This window comes from Podarcis pityusensis, assembly GCF_964106645.2.
Source record: "Podarcis pityusensis genome assembly, chromosome: 17".
Lineage (NCBI taxonomy): Eukaryota > Metazoa > Chordata > Lepidosauria > Squamata > Lacertidae > Podarcis > Podarcis pityusensis.
This window is the reverse complement of record NC_138042.1, coordinates 7,528,285-7,543,395: the sequence shown is the minus strand read 5'-3', so window position 1 is coordinate 7,543,395 and position 15,111 is coordinate 7,528,285. Positions and strand designations below refer to the sequence as shown.

Here is a 15,111-nt window from a genome sequence, read left to right as displayed (position 1 = left end):
CTATTTATGGACCTTAAGGTCTTCCGTGGGGCATACCGGGAGCTGGGATAGCCACACAAATGCTACAGCTAAGTGGCACAGTGCCACAAATAATCAGTTGCCACACAGCTGTGTGTGAGAGACAATAGCAGGAGTCGTAATCGGCTCAGCTATGAAATTTTGGAGACAGTCCTGTATGAAGGAAATGATGAATGCTGATCCCTTACCTTTTTTCAGCCCAAAGACCTTTAACGACAGAAGCAACAGCCATGCTATATTTCCCCTGTTTCCCATAGTGCCAGCTGTGTCCTGTATTGAGAGACAGCAATGGTGGATCATGAGATAAGGACAAAGTCAAGCAGCACTGAATTAAATGCCTCCCCTCCCCCTCATTTACTATATTTATTTATGTGGACTTTATATGTGTGTCCATGTCAGAACGGCACATAGGAGCCTTTGAGGAACTAAAGCACAAAACTTCTTACGAGCTCGAAGACTGGCAGGGGATTGATTCAGCAGAAACACCAGCATGTGAGGAGATGCTGAAAACTTATAGAGGGGAATCATAGACATAAAATCCACACAGAAACACAACATTGCTTGTTTTAACTCGCTTGTGGGAAGAACTCAGGGGCTGTGAAAGAAGGAAGGTTAACAACAGAAAGAATTAGAGGAACCATCGGAAGTGTCTATGAAAAGCAGTAGAAGTATGAGATGATCAGAACCCTCCGAACTTGAAGCATGGGAAGTCCTACTAAAAATTTAAAATTTGGCAGAATGTTTGGATTATTTGATATGTATATGTATAATTTCGAATATTTAATGTGATTTGATTGGATTGGTAAAGTGGAAAATTTAATAAAAATGAATTAAAAAAAACAAAGACTGGCAAGGGAAGCAGCTGTGTGGGACTCACCACTGGCAACGCCACAGGTACCATCCAGTGGGAGCCATTGCTGACTGCATAACTCCATGTTCTGCCTCCAATGTCAGAGGCAATGTGTGCACCTGAATTCCAGCTGAAGGTGAGCACAAGTTGTTGGGAGAGTGCTGCTGTGGTCAGGTTATTCTTTTGAGCTTCCCATAGGCAACTGGTTGGCCACAACGAGAACAGAACACTGGACTAGATGGGCCTTTGGTCTCAGCCAGCAGAGCTCTTCTTATGTCATGGGTAGACAAACTAAGGCCTAGGGGCCAGATCCGGCGCAATCGCCTTCTCAATCCAGCCCATGGAAGGTCCGGGAATCAGCGTGTTTTTACATGAGTAGAATGTTTGCTTTTATTTAAAATGCATCTCTGGGTTATTTGTGGGGCATGCCTGGTGTTTTTACATGAGTAGAATGTGTGCTTTTATTTAAAATGCATCTCTGGGTTATTTGTGGGGCACAGGAATTCATTCATTCATTTTTTTCAAAATATTGTCCGGCCCCCCACAAGGTCTGAGGGACAGTGGACTGGCTAACATTCTCCTTTCCCTTCCTCCCCCACAACAAACACTCTGTGAGGTGAGTGGGGCTGAGAGACTTCAAAGAAGTGTGACTGGCCCAAGGTCACCCAGCAGCTGCATGTGGAGGAGTGGGGAATCGAACCCGGTTCCCCAGATTATGTGTCTATCACTCTTAACAACTACACCACACTGGCTCTCTACCCACACTGGCTGACCCCTGCCTTATGTTCTTAACTACATTCCACATAGCATTTGACACAGCAGTGGACAGGTGGAGAAATCTTGTTCTTGCAGTAAAGGTAAAAAGGTAAAGGACACCTGGACAGTTAAGTCCAGTCAAAGGTGACTATGGGGTTGCGACGCTCCTCTCCTTTTCAGGCAAAGGGAGACGGCGTTTGTCCGCAGACAGCTTTCCGGGTCATGTGGCCAGCATGACTAAACTGCTTCTGGTGCAAAGGAACACTGTGATGGAAACCAGAATGCACAGAAACGCCGTTTACCTTCCCACCGCAGTGGTACCTATTTATCTACTTGCGCTGGCGTGCTTTCGAACTGCTAGGTTGGCAGCAGCTGGGACAGAACAACGGGAGCTCACCCCGCCATGCGGATACGAGCCGCCGACCTTCTGACTAGCAAGCCCAAGAGGCTCAGTGGTTTAGACCACAGCGCCACCTGCATCCCTTTCTCGCAGTGGCAATGGTTGAAACATTACACATAAGAATGGTAAGGGCTAACTATGTTTTGTTGCCTTAACCAGGAGGCCACAAATTTTGGCTGACCCTGGTAGTCACGCATCGTATCTAGAAGCCACTAAGCCTCGCCTTTCTTACTTCTTGATCCACAAAGGGGAGGTGGGTCCCTTATGTACTGCTGCTGGACAAAGTGATCATATAAGGCTTAACAAATGCACAGAGTTTCATTTTGTTTGCAGCTTTTACAGCCCATGCTGCTAATTGTGTGTCCCTAACAGAAGATGCAGCCATTTTGAAAGATGCACTCATTGGACATGTCTTCATGCAACAATAAGTGATAAACCACTCTGTGTTTCTACTTTGCTCCTCCCCCGGTGCGAGAAGGTGGGCAAACCAGCCTAGTGCAATGTCTGCACCTGGGATCTGGGTTTATTTCCTCCTAACAAGTCAGAATTCAAAAGCAACATATAACCTTGGTTTTTAAAACCTGGCTAGCAATCCTGGCTTGTTAATCAGAAACAAACTATGATTCCAGGTTTCCCCTCCTGTGAGGCCAAAGCAATCAGGCTCCATGCACCTATGTGGGCACAGTATTTATTTTTGTTCCCTGACAATAGGGATCTTAACTAAGGCAACCCCCACCCCTAAAACACAACTAGTTGGCTCGCCCAGGAGCCACTGCAGAAGTAAGTTACTGGGGGAAGTGAAGGTGATTGTAGCAATGGGAACTTATTGCCAGTCCCCTTTAGGACATAGAGATCAACCTGACCCACCCAGTGCAGTCCCCTCCACTTTCTTAAAGGGACAGACCCATAAAACTGGTTGCCAGCCTACAGTGTGCAGTAGTTCTGCGTTCTTGAAAAGAAGCAGGAGCAGGTTTCTTTCCTTACTGTCACTTTTCCCAGCTGAGCTGGATCCCATGGTTTGAAAGCAGGCTTCTAGGGCTGTCTGAGTGCTATACTGAGACTTTTAAAAAGACCACTCAAAGCGCATCCTTGCCCTCAAATAAGTTTGGGCACCGTAGTTTGCTCCTCGCAGGGTTGTGATTCCCAGCAACCCTTAAACTATAGTGCCCAGAATTCTTCAGGAGGGCCGTGACCAAAAGGAGGAGGAATACCAGGAGGAATGGAAGAAATTTAAAGACTATTTAGCTAAATATGTTAAGATAACTTAAATAGAATTACTTGCAAGTATCAGATTGGCCTAGGATTTAAATATGCGATGTTATAGAACAATATGTTTAAAGTTAAAATGAAAAGAAAGAAAGAGGTTAATTGATTAAGTAATTTTTAGTTTTGGAAAACTGCTACAATGATATATATGGAAATTCAGCCAGGGGGATTCGAGGAAGTCACCCAACAATGTTAACAAAAATGGAATTATTACAGTTAGGATTTATGTTTGCGTGTTTGTGTTTCTTTTTGATGTTTTCTTTTATATGTTTGTCATAAATTTGGAAAATCAATAAAAAAATTGGGGGGGGGGAGAGAATTTTTCGGGAGGGGACGAGATGCGCTTTAAAGGCATAGCGCGTACACAACGTCAAACTGGAGAAAGGGAGAGAAGTGGATGAAAGGAGAGCCGGGGACCATGTCGTGGTGGAGCCCTTCCCGGCTCCGGCCCCAGACAACGAGCGAGCAGCCAGCCTGCCCAGCTCAAGCCTCGTCGATGATGCAGCGGCTCTTATGCCCTGCCTCCGGATCTTATGCGCATCTCCGGATCCTCTTTCCCCTCTGCCCAGGGCGCGAGCCAAAGTCCCACCTGCCAAGAGAGAAGACCGAGGAGGACCCACCGTGCCAGCACGATCCCCCCAGAGATCCCAGAGGGGAGAAAGTCATCGGCTCGCCTCGTTACTTACACGGCATCCTTTGCGCGCCGGGAGGAAACTCCAGCGCCAGCTCAGCCAGACGGCGGCTCCCCAAGCCGCGCGCTCCCCAAGGCGCCCCTCGGGGACCCCGGCGGGACTCAGGCGCGACGAGACCCCGAGCCGGGTTCTTCTCTTCGCGGAGGAAGGAAATGATCTCGGGGCTTTTTGTCTTTTCGAGGGCACTAAGTGTCGGGGCGCTCGCTCCTCCCGCTGCCCGATCACGCTCCGCCCCGCGACGCACCAAGCCTGTTCCGCGAGGGGCTGCTCCTTCTTGGAGCGCAGTCGGGGGGCGATGGGGGCTCGTCTTCCCTGGGTGGAAGGGGCGACAAGCCTCCCTTCCTTGGCCTTCCTGGCTTTTTGAGAGCGGAGGGGGAAGCGGGTGGAAGAAAAGCAAGAGCCACGCCGGGATTCCCTAAAGAGGAAATCGTGTCTCATCCAAATCGTGACTCACACGACAAACTCACTCGTTTCCCCTGCTTGGGGAGTGGGTGGGGTGGGTGGGCAGGGCGCCCATTCCTCCCAGCACGTGTGCGGGGCTGTGGGGGGAATCACAGAATTGCAGAGTTGGAAGGGACACCGAGGGTCATCTAGTCCAACCCCCTGCAATGTGGGAAAACGTTAGGGAGCCTTAGCAAAGGCGCAGAGGCGTAGCGTGGGCGGAGGGCGGCGACCGTCGCTCCCGGCGCAGCCGGACTGAGAAGGACGCAGCAGCTCAAGCGCCCTGCGAGCTCAGCGCTATTTCTGCGAGTCTTGCAAAGTGTCGCAGTTCGCCATGAGTGCGCCCCTCAAAGCCTGGCGGGCAGTGGGTGGGGGTTGCTCTGTCGGCGACCCCCACACTCTTCTCATTGGAGAATGATCTGGGTCTCCGGATGGAGGAACAAAGTACAGTGGTACCTCGGGTTAAGTACTTAATTCGTTCCGGAGGTCTGTTCTTAACCTGAAACTGTTCTTAACATGAAGCACCACTTTAGCTAATGGGGCCTCGTGCTGCCACCGCACCGCCGGAGCACGATTTCTGTTCTCATCCTGAAGCAAAGTTCTTAACCTGAGGTACTATTTCTGGGTTAGCGGAGTCTGTAACCTGAAGCGTATGTAACCCGAGGTATGCCGTTTACCTTCCCGCCGGAGCGGTACCTATTTCTCTACTTGCACTTTGACGTGCTTTCGAACTGCTAGGTTGGCAGGAGCAGGGACCGAGCAACGGGAGCTCACCCCGTCGTGGGGATTCGAACCGCCGACCTTCTGATCAGCAAGTACTAGGCTCTGTGGTTTAAGCCACAGCCGCCACCCTTGTCTAAACCCCCACTAAATACAATTTCTGTAAGAATACAGGAAGCCACACTGAAAACAGTGTGAAAATGGCATTGGACTCCAATCCGCCCAGGGGTGAAACTAGGCTTTATTTCACCCGAGTCAAAAGACCCAGTTTGGCACACACCCCATGCGCATTTGCGTACACACACAGAGAGGCTGGGAGCCTCTGTGATGCCGCTCTGGAGGCTTCACCTGGAGCAAAACCCTCAGTCAGCCCCCACCCCAGGGCCGGATTTAGGTTTGATGATGCCCTAAGCTACTGGAGGTAATGGGGCCCTTTATATGTCCAGCTCTCCTTTGTCAACAACAAATTGTCACTGTTTTTTGTGTTGAATATATGCTATATGGTAATTTATGGACCTAATAGGTATCTAAACCCATTAACACATAACAAAATATGTATTTTTTCAAAGTAATTGTTGAACTGAAATACAATTAAGAAGAAGTATATTATTTTAGGACAAGACTTACCAAGGAAAACAAAGAATTTATTCATGTATGCTACAACAGCGGCAAGAGTCTTGTTAGCACAAGGATGGAAGGATGAGGAAGTCCCAAGGAAAGAACAATGGCAAGAAAGACTGATGAGTTGTGCGGAATTGGCAAAGTTAACATATAATCTACAAGAGAAGGACAACCGTGACTTTAAGGAAGAATGGGAACTTTTTACAAACTATTGAAAAAGACAACAAAAGGACTTGGATTCCTTTGCAGGTTTTGAATAGACATCCACAAATTTATTAGTAGAACATAGGATATATAAGGTAATGATATGTATAACTTTTTAACGTGCAGAGAATAATATGTGCAAACAAATCAGAGAGGGGAGCTGAGGGAAGTCTCTGGAGGGTGGGAGAGGGAGGGATGGGAGGGAGGGGATAAAAAAGGGGGGAAATGTAATTGGTTATATTGATTGATAATTTGTTTGTTAAAATTGTTCAATAAAAATGTTTTTTTTAAAAAAGTATTTTAATAGTGAAATAATTATTAAGCTCTAACTTAAAATGATTTTTTTATTCATAACAAACTTAATAATGCAAACACATTGGCATTTGGCAACAACAAAAGTTCCTTTAGAAACACAATTTACAAAGACTCATATGGGGGGGGGCAAGAGAGTGGGGCCCTAAGCTATAACTTGTTTAGCTTATATGTAAATCTGGCACTGTCTCACCCCCAAGCTACGGCTCTGACTCCGCCTATCCAGAATTGGCAAAGATTACTCTAATTCATGGGTAGGCAAACTAAGGCCCAGGGGCCGAATCTGGCCCAATCGCCTTCTAAATCCAGCCTGCGGACGGTCCGGGAATCAGCGCGTTTTTACATGAGTAGAATGTGTCCTTTTATTTAAAATGCGCCTCTGGGTTATTTGTGGGGCATAGGAATTTGTTCATTTCCCCCCCCCCCCCAGACAATATAGTCCGGCCCCCCACAAGGTCTGAGGGACAGTGGACTGGCCCCCTGCTGAAAATGTTTGCTGACCTCTGCTCTAATTTATGCTGGCATGGCTGTGGTCACATTGGAACACTACTCCATGTGTGGTGGGATTGCTGCATGGTGCAGAGATTCTGGAGCCAAATTTTGGAAACTATCTCCACCATCACATCTTGGGCACTGCTGTGGGCAACCCTGACCTCTGTCCCTCTTTCCTTCCTTCCCTCCTCTGATGCCCTCTTGTTTCTCTGCCTCCCAAAGGCTTGCACAGCTGTTTGTTGCAGCAGCCCTGGCTACAAGCTCCACAGGTGAATGGTGCTTCTGGGGCTGGCCAGGAGGTGCTGGTTGCTAGGAGCTGAGGTGGCCTTGGAGTAAGCAAGAAGCGAGCGAGGGAACCCAGCCAGTCCACCAGCCCTTGCTGCCTGTCCAACGAAATGGACAGACAAGTGGGAGGCCGGGCGGGCAAGCAGGCACTGTGCTAGCCTTTCTTGTGCTTGCTGTGTGCAAGGTCTGCCTGGGAGGTGAGTGCCTGGTTACTTTTGGCCATTCTCCGTTTGGCCATTAAGGCTGGGGGCCTCCTCTGCCCAGGCCCCTGTGGGGTGACGTGAGGAGGCATCTCTCTTTGGGGTGCGGGGGGCAGCTCAGAGACCAGGGACGGCAGCAGCGGCTGCCCTGAGGACTCCCAAGGAGAGGGGAGAGGAGAGGAGGCTGAGGGAACCCTCCACAAGGGAGGGTGTTCAAAAAAGGACAAGAGGCTGCCAGCTCTGCATTCAAGGGGTGACAGAACTGGGCTCCTGAGCCCCTCAGGGGTGCCGCAGAAAGAAGGCAGTTTGTCAAGGGACCCATGGACTCAAAAAGGTTGAAAACTCCTGGCATACAGCATTCATTTGGTTAGACCCACAAGAGTCATTCCTCTTTACCTAGCCCAGTTGAACGAGGAATGCCAATTTCAACTTTGCCTGCATACCCAGGGCTTTAATGAAACTTTGGAAGTATGTGCAGATGCAAGAAGCACCTTGAGAGATTTCGTTGGTCTTATCAAAACTCTTCAGAATCTGCTCAGAATTCTTCAGGCACTTCTCGTAGGGGGGACAGTGGAGCAGCTTGGTCATTTTAGACTCTGGATTTAATGTGGAGGGTACTCTGGGCTGTGATATATATGGTGATAAGCTAGCTTTCCTGTGTTTGAGAGTCCTCCTGCCCATTCTGCTTAGTGGAGGCCATTGGCTTCTCTGAAATTTAGCTTTGATGGCACCATCATGGAGTAACCCCCACCAATTGGTTTAAAACATACTTTAGGCAAACATGCTGTGGCATTTCTAATTTTAGGCCTGCTTATGTCATCAACATTGATATTATTATTATTATTATTAAATCCACCTTGAAGGGCCTTCTTGTTACCCTCCATGTCAACAAAGTTCATCTCTCTGTTTTGTTTCATTTCAGCTTTTTATTTCAGCTTTCACATAATGTGCAGTCTTAAAAGAGAACAAACACTGTCTTTCTCCAGGAAGAAGGAACTGATGAACAGAGAAGCAGCAGCAGGGCAAAGACTGTTGCTTGCAATGCCATCCCACTCAAAGCAAAACTCAGCTGCACATTCGTAAGATAAAACGTGCGACGGACAAGGACACACACACACACACACCCATCAAGGGACCAGGGCATGACACATTCCTCGTGAGCGTTTCTCTGCACCACTTGGGAGGGTTCCTTGTTCTACTGTGACTGCAGGTACATTTGGTTTCCTATTGCAGTAATGGCTGTAGGAAAACAAACTTCAGGTTTATCAACAGCAGCTGTAGGAGGGGAGCAGCATAAGGGAAGCAATGGTAGAGTAGGAATTTGTCAATTAATTGGGACTTGCCAGAATCATTAAATCCCACTCAAATTGTGTAGGCAGCCACTTAGGAGAGCTGTCTGGCAGTATGCCAGTGTGGGGTAGGTAAAGGTAAAGGACCCCTGGACGGTTAAGTCCAGTCAAAGGCGACTATGGGGTTGCGGCGCTCATCTCACTTTCAGGCTGAGGGAGCTGGTGTTAGTCCACAGACAGTTTTCCGGGTCCTGTGGCCAGGATGACTAAACAGCTTCTGGCGCAACGGAACATGGTGATGTGCACAGAAACGCCGTTTACCTTCCCACCACAGCGTTACCTATTTATCTACTTGCACTGGTGTGCTTTCGAACTGCTTGGTTGGCAGAAGCTGGGACAGAGGAACGGGAGCTCACCCCGTCATGGGGATTTGAACCGCCGACCTTCTGATTGGCAAGCCCAAGAGGCTTAGTGATTTAGACTTTGTCTCATAGGATGCTGGGAATTATAATTCTTGGGCACATTTTCCTAGCTTGGTGAAAGGGGTGGAGCTTTAATAGAGATATTTATGGTCAGCTGTGTGCACATTTTTGTGTCTGATGGCCTGAGCTTCAAGTTTACAAATATTTGAAAATTTGAAGTCCCTTTTTGTCAAACACCCACACGCACACTCAACCTCACATGCCGCCCTTTAGCACAGGGAGCTGATTTCACTCTTGCTACAACCCCACTTGCAGCAAGCATTGCTCAGTCCTGCCAAAACATCTCGGGCTCCACGGTCAAAGCCCCAGGTTTCTTCCGAGGGACTGTGGCTCTGCTGGCCATGCCAGCTCCCATAATAGTCAGACGGATCTTTCGGCGGGGCGTGGATCGGCACCCATTCATTGGATGAGGAAGTTGCAGCATAGGCTTCTGCAGAATCTCCTCCGGGGAGGGCACCGACATTTCCTGCAACGAGAAGCCAATATGGAAAATTGGGAGGAGCAGGCACAGTGCATGTGGCTCAGCAAACAGAAAGAGAGATCAGGGTTCAAAATCATGCCATCCCTACCAGGGATATTTTCTGAAAGTCAGCCTAAATTTGCATCTGTAAGCAAATATTATGCAAATTTGTGTCATGGCATGGACCCGCACCTTGAGTCATAAGAACGTAAGAGGTAAAGAAAGGTAAAGGACCCCTGGACAGTTAAGTCCAGCCAAAGGCGACTGTGGGGTACGACACTCATCTCACTTCAGGCTGAGGGAGCTGGCGTTTGTCCACAGACAGCTTTCTGGGTCATGTGGCCAGCATGACTAAACCGTTACTGGCGCACGGAGGACCATGACGGAAAGCAGAGAGCACAGAAACACCATTTATCTTCTCGCCACAGCAGTACCCAGTGCTTTTTTCTGGGGGTACGCATACCCCTAAACATTTTGTGAATCTTTGTACTTTTGTCCATTTACTGTATTTATTTCCCCCAATTTGAACTAGAAAAATGGTGATTTTCTTGAGTCAAAATGAGAGTATCCCAAACATTTTTTTAGGGAAACAAAGCACTGGCAGTACCTATTTATCTACTTGCACTGGCGTGCTTTTGAACTGCTAGGCTGGAAGGAGCTGGGACAGAGCAACAGGAGCTCACTCCGTTGCGGAGATTCGAACCAACAACCTTCCAAACAGCAAGTTCAAGAGACTCAATGGTTTAGACCACAGCGCCACCCATGTCCCACCAACCTCCAGAATTTGTCTAAGCTTCTTTTAAAGTCATCCCAGTTGGGAGACATCGCTCCCTCCTGTGGGTACAAATCCCACAGTCGTTTATGGACCCAGCAATGGCCCCTGTTAACAATCCAATATATTATATTATATGAAAGAAAGGGATGGATTGGGGACAGCAGAACCGAAGCAAAACATTCAGCAAATTCCAGTTCTAGCAAATTTTCAAACTTTGCAATGTAACTGTCAATTTTCAGCTAGAGTTCAAATTTCAGAATAAGCCACCAGCAACAAAGGAGCCTGGGGGACATTCATCTTTTTAAAAAAAATGCCTATAAATATGACAAGCAAATAAATGAATTGGCAGTAATGATTTAAATTTGATTGTTCTTTTTTTAAATGTTCAAGAGGATGCTTTCTGAGTGGCTGAATGAATGAATGAAGTTAGTAAAAACTATGCTACTACAGGTCAGCCATCCTATAAAACAGAATCAGAATCAGAAGAATATTTATTTGCATCAGCCACTAGCCATAGCAATAAAATAAAATGAAATGTACTGAAGATAGAGGCAAAAACTTAGCTATAGAAAATACATTTTGGGGGTTTACATCAATAAGCAAATAATAGATCTTATTCTAAGTGTCCCCACTAAACACCTTGCAGTTTTTGCTGTCACCTGATCATCTTGATCTGCTAAAAGAAAGGACACGGCGAGCAACCCAGCATGGACAATAATAGAGGGGTAAAAACCTCACTTCTCACATCTTCATAAAGAGTGCAAGCCAGAAGCACATGAGCCACTGACTCCATACTGCCATCTCCACAGGGACATACTGTATTTTTCCATGTATAAGACGCCCCTGTGTATAAGACACCCTCTATATTGGGGGACTGAAAATTAAGAAAATGGGGGGAGATTTCCCATGTATAAGGCAACCCCCCTTTTTAAACATTATTTTTTAGTAAAAAACAACCCTAGCCTTAAAGGCAGAAAAGTACGGTAACTGTTTTTCCAGTGGAATTTTTTGAAATCGACCCTCAAATACAGCCGAAGGCAGTATATTCAATCTTGTGAAAGTGAAAGCTTATCTGTATTTTGGAATTGTTAAATTTTGCAAATAGGGTGCCAAAGTGTCAAAATGACTAAGTGGAAAATAATCATGCCATGGACAAAATTTCCTTATTGTGGCCAAATTATTCTGTCGCTCGATATCTTATAGGGCATATAAAACATGTACTACTGCTACTGAAAAACCGTTGGATATCAAATACTGGTGCCAAATGTCAAATACGTATTGGACATTCATGCACGCACGTATTCAATGTCATAATTCACAGAAGATCATTTCTGAGAATAATTAGGAGGGCAAATTCCATGCAAAGCTGGAGTCTAGTTTACGAGAATCTCATCAGTAGCATCTGTGCTAGGGCAGTGCACAGCTCACCTCCATCCACAGCCTTGAGGCAAGGGTCTCCAACCAGGACCTGCCTTTGGCTAGTGTGGTGTAGTGGTTAGAGCATTTGACTAGGACCTGGGAGACGAGGGATCTGCACTTGGCCATGATGCTAATTGGGGTTACTTTGGACCAGTCGTTGCCTCTCAGCCTAACCTACCTCACAGTGTTGTGGGGATTAAATGTGGAGAACTGTGTATGCCGCACTGAGCTCCTTAGAGGAAAAAGCAGGATATAAATGCAATAAAATAAATAAACAAATGGTGCATCCAGGCAAACTGCATAGTAGCCAAGTTATTTTGTCACCCGAGTCCCTTGCCTCACTCTCTGGCAGTAAAAGGCAAAAAAAGGTAAAGGACCCCTGAATGGTTAAGTCCAGTCAAAGGCGACTATGGGGTTGTGGAGCTCATCTCGCCTTCAGGCCAAAGGAGCCAGTGTTTGTCCACAGACAGCTTTCCAGGTCATGTGGCAGCATGACTAAACTGCTTCTGGTGCAACGGGACACCGTGACGGAAACCAGAGCGCACAGAAATGCCGTTTACCTTCCTGTCGCAGCGGTACCTATTTATCTACTTGCACTGGTGTGCTTTCAAACTGCTAGGTTGGCAGAAGCTGGAACAGAGGAATGGGAACTCACCCCATCATGGAGATTCGAGCTGGCAACCTTCTGATCGGCAAACCCAAGAGGCTCAGTGGTTTAGACCAGAGTGCCACCACGTCCCTTTGAAAAACTATAAAACTATAACAATACAGTGTTAACTTGGGTTAAGAACTTAATTTGTTCTGGAGGTCTGTTCTTAACCTGAAACTGTTCTTAACATGAGGTACCACTTTAGCTAATGGGGCCTCCTACTGCAGCCGCACCGCCGGAGCACGATTTCTGTTCTCATCCTGAAGCAAAGTTCTTAACCCGAGGTACTATTTCTGGGTTAATGGAGTCTGTAACCTGAAGCGTCTGTAACCTGAGTTACCCCTGTAGTAAAATCAAATGACTAACAATTTGCTGGACCTCTGAAAACCAGCTGTGTCACTCTTGCCCAATGTTAGGACTGGTCCTGGCTAGACGAAGCCTCATTCCTCCTCTCTCCCACCCACTCCCCGGTCAACAGTCCCCAGCTCTCCAAGCACCCACCTGCCCGTCTCCAGCGAGATCCTCCACAAGTGAAGATGACTGCGCGGATGAACTCTCTGCCACACAGTTTGACACCATAGGGTGGTGTCCTGGCCTCACTTGGCAGCCTCAACTCAGACAGCAGCACCCCGAGTACCAGAGCCAGGAGGATCTTGGGCATGGCTGGACTCGGGCAGGATGGTCGAGAGATGCCGGGCGTTGCGCAATTCCTATCTGCCTTCTTGCCTGCTCTCAATGTGCCTTGCTCCTCTTTATACCATCATGAGTGACTGAGGATGTCCTTCAAGGTTATCTACCCAATTATCATCAGGGAGGGATGTAGACCTTTCTTGGACACTGGGCAGGGTTTTTTGGGGGCGGGATGACTGCTATTGATAACGCTAGCTACCGTAGTCAGAGATAACCTTTGCTTTGTTATCAGCATGGCAAGTGCGGAATTGTGTTCAGTGTTTACCTGGCCTTTTGGAGCTGCACATTGACGGAGGTACCGCTTGGTGCAGAGGAAGTGGAGAAGGTGTCCCACCCCCCCTTTCATAACGCTTCAACTCAGGGCCATCCCATTGAAGTTGAAGGTTAAAAGATTCAGGACAGAGAGTACTTATTCACACTGTATGAGTATTTCACCCCCATTTACTGTTTTAACTTTTGTTGATTTTTAAACATGGATACAGATAAAATGGGATGCGGGCGGCGCTGTGAGTTAAACCACAGAGCCTAGGACTTGCTGATCAGAAGGTCGGCGGTTCGAATCCCTGCGACGGGGTGACCTCCCGTTGCTCGGTCCCTGCTCCTGCCAACCTAGCAGTTCGAAAGCATGTCAAAGAGCAAGTAGATAAATAGGTACTGCTCCGGCGGGAAGGTAAACGGCGTTTCCGTGCGCTGCTCTGGTTCGCCAGAAGCGGCTTAGTCATGCTGGCCACATGACCCATAAGCTGTACGCTGGCTCCCTCGGCCAATAAAGCGAGATGAGCGTCGCAACCCCAGAGTCAGCCATGACTGGACCTAATGGCCAGGGGTCCCTTTACCTTTACAGATAAAATATAAAACAAGGAGAATTTGCAGGGAACAAATAGCTGGGGAGGCCAAACAAGAGAAGTTGGGGGAAAGAAGTAATCACGATCTTCCTACGGGTACAATAGGTCAGATAAATTGTTTAAAAAAGCAAATAAATCGTAACAACACAAAGAAACTTTGTCGAAACCATACAGAAATAGTAGAACGTCCGGTTCAGGGGACAAGAGGCAATGATAATGAAACAAAAATAAGTTACATGTATTTGTAAATAAATCAGAATTTGGCCACAGCATGGGCTTTGAGATGTTGTTTGTCCACATAGTCCACCACGGCTCCTAGCCATGTTGGCTGTATTCTGCTTTCCCTGTGGGAAAGTAGCTTCTGAAGGCTGCAAAAGGGGAGGGTGCTGTTCTGCTTCCTTCGTGTTCGCAGGATTCCCATCAGCACCTGGATGGCCACTATGAGAAGGGGGTGATGGGCCAGATGAGCCTTTGGGGCCCAATCCAGCAGAATTGTTCTTATGCTCTTACATTGCTAACTTTTGGCAAGGCATTAGCCAAGTCTTGACAAGGCTCATGCAGACTGACTAAATTTTATTACGGTACAAAATTGTAAATCACCCTTAAGTGAGCCTAATAAGCATGTTGGGGATATAGTTCACTGGGTTTTGGTCCAATGTAGTCTGTGAAACAAGGGATGCGGGTGGCACTGTGGGTTAAACCACAAGGCCTAGGACTTGCTGATCAGAAGGTCGGTGGTTCGAATCCCCACGACACGGTGAGCTCCCGTTGCTCGGTCCCTGCTCCTGCCAACCTAGCAGATCGAAAGTACGTCAAAGTGCAAGTAGATAAATAGGTACCGCTCTGGCGGGAAGGTAAACAGCATTTCCGTGCGCTGCTCTGGTTCGCCAGAAGCGGCTTAGTCATGCTGGCCACATGACCCGGAAGCTGTCTGCCGGCTCCCTCGGCCAATAAAGCGAGATGAGCGCTGCAACCCCAGAGTCGGTCATGACTGGACCTAATGGTCAGGGGTCCGTTTACCTTTACCTTTTAGTCTGTGAAACAAGGGGTTGAATGTCTATACAGTGGTACCTCGGGTTAAGAACTTAATTCGTTCTGGAGGTCCGTTCTTAACCTGAGGCACCACTTTAGCTTATGGGGCCTCCTGCTGCCGCCGGGCCACTGGAGCACAATTTCTCATCCTGAAGCAAAGTTCTTAACCCGAGGTACTATTTCTGGGTTAGCGAAGTCTGTAACCTGAAGCGT

General features: G+C 47.6%; 2 protein-coding genes across 2 annotated transcripts in view; both read right to left on the bottom strand.

Annotated features, from left to right (window-relative positions):
- IL27RA (interleukin 27 receptor subunit alpha) overlaps positions 1-4,392 on the bottom strand; it is a 33,335-nt gene extending 28,943 nt beyond the window's left edge. Inside the window, exons 1-2 of the mRNA XM_080988545.1 lie at positions 3,977-4,392; positions 207-288 (exon numbers count right to left, since the gene is read on the bottom strand). Of these exons, the coding sequence (XP_080844671.1) occupies positions 207-273 (67 nt within the window). The 5' untranslated portion in view covers positions 274-288; positions 3,977-4,392. The remainder of the gene's footprint in view (positions 1-206; positions 289-3,976) is intronic.
- A 3,777-nt stretch (positions 4,393-8,169) lies between these two features.
- On the bottom strand, positions 8,170-13,061 carry RLN3 (relaxin 3). The gene is made up of 2 exons (XM_080988404.1): positions 12,833-13,061; positions 8,170-9,494 (listed from the first exon to the last, which is right to left on the bottom strand). The coding sequence occupies exons 1-2, from the start codon at positions 12,990-12,992 to the stop codon at positions 9,238-9,240; spliced, it is 417 nt and encodes a 138-aa protein (XP_080844530.1). The 5' UTR covers positions 12,993-13,061; the 3' UTR covers positions 8,170-9,237.
- Between the last annotated feature and the right edge of the window lie 2,050 nt (positions 13,062-15,111).

Coding starts and splice junctions, on each gene's coding strand:
- RLN3 (XM_080988404.1), bottom strand. CDS start 12,992: ATGCCCAAGATCCTCCTGGCTCTGGTACTCGGGGTGCTGCTGTCTGAG. Junction 9,495..12,832: donor ATCTCGCTGGAGACGGGCAG/GTGGGTGCTTGG, acceptor TTCTCGTTGCAG/GAAATGTCGGTGCCCTCCCC.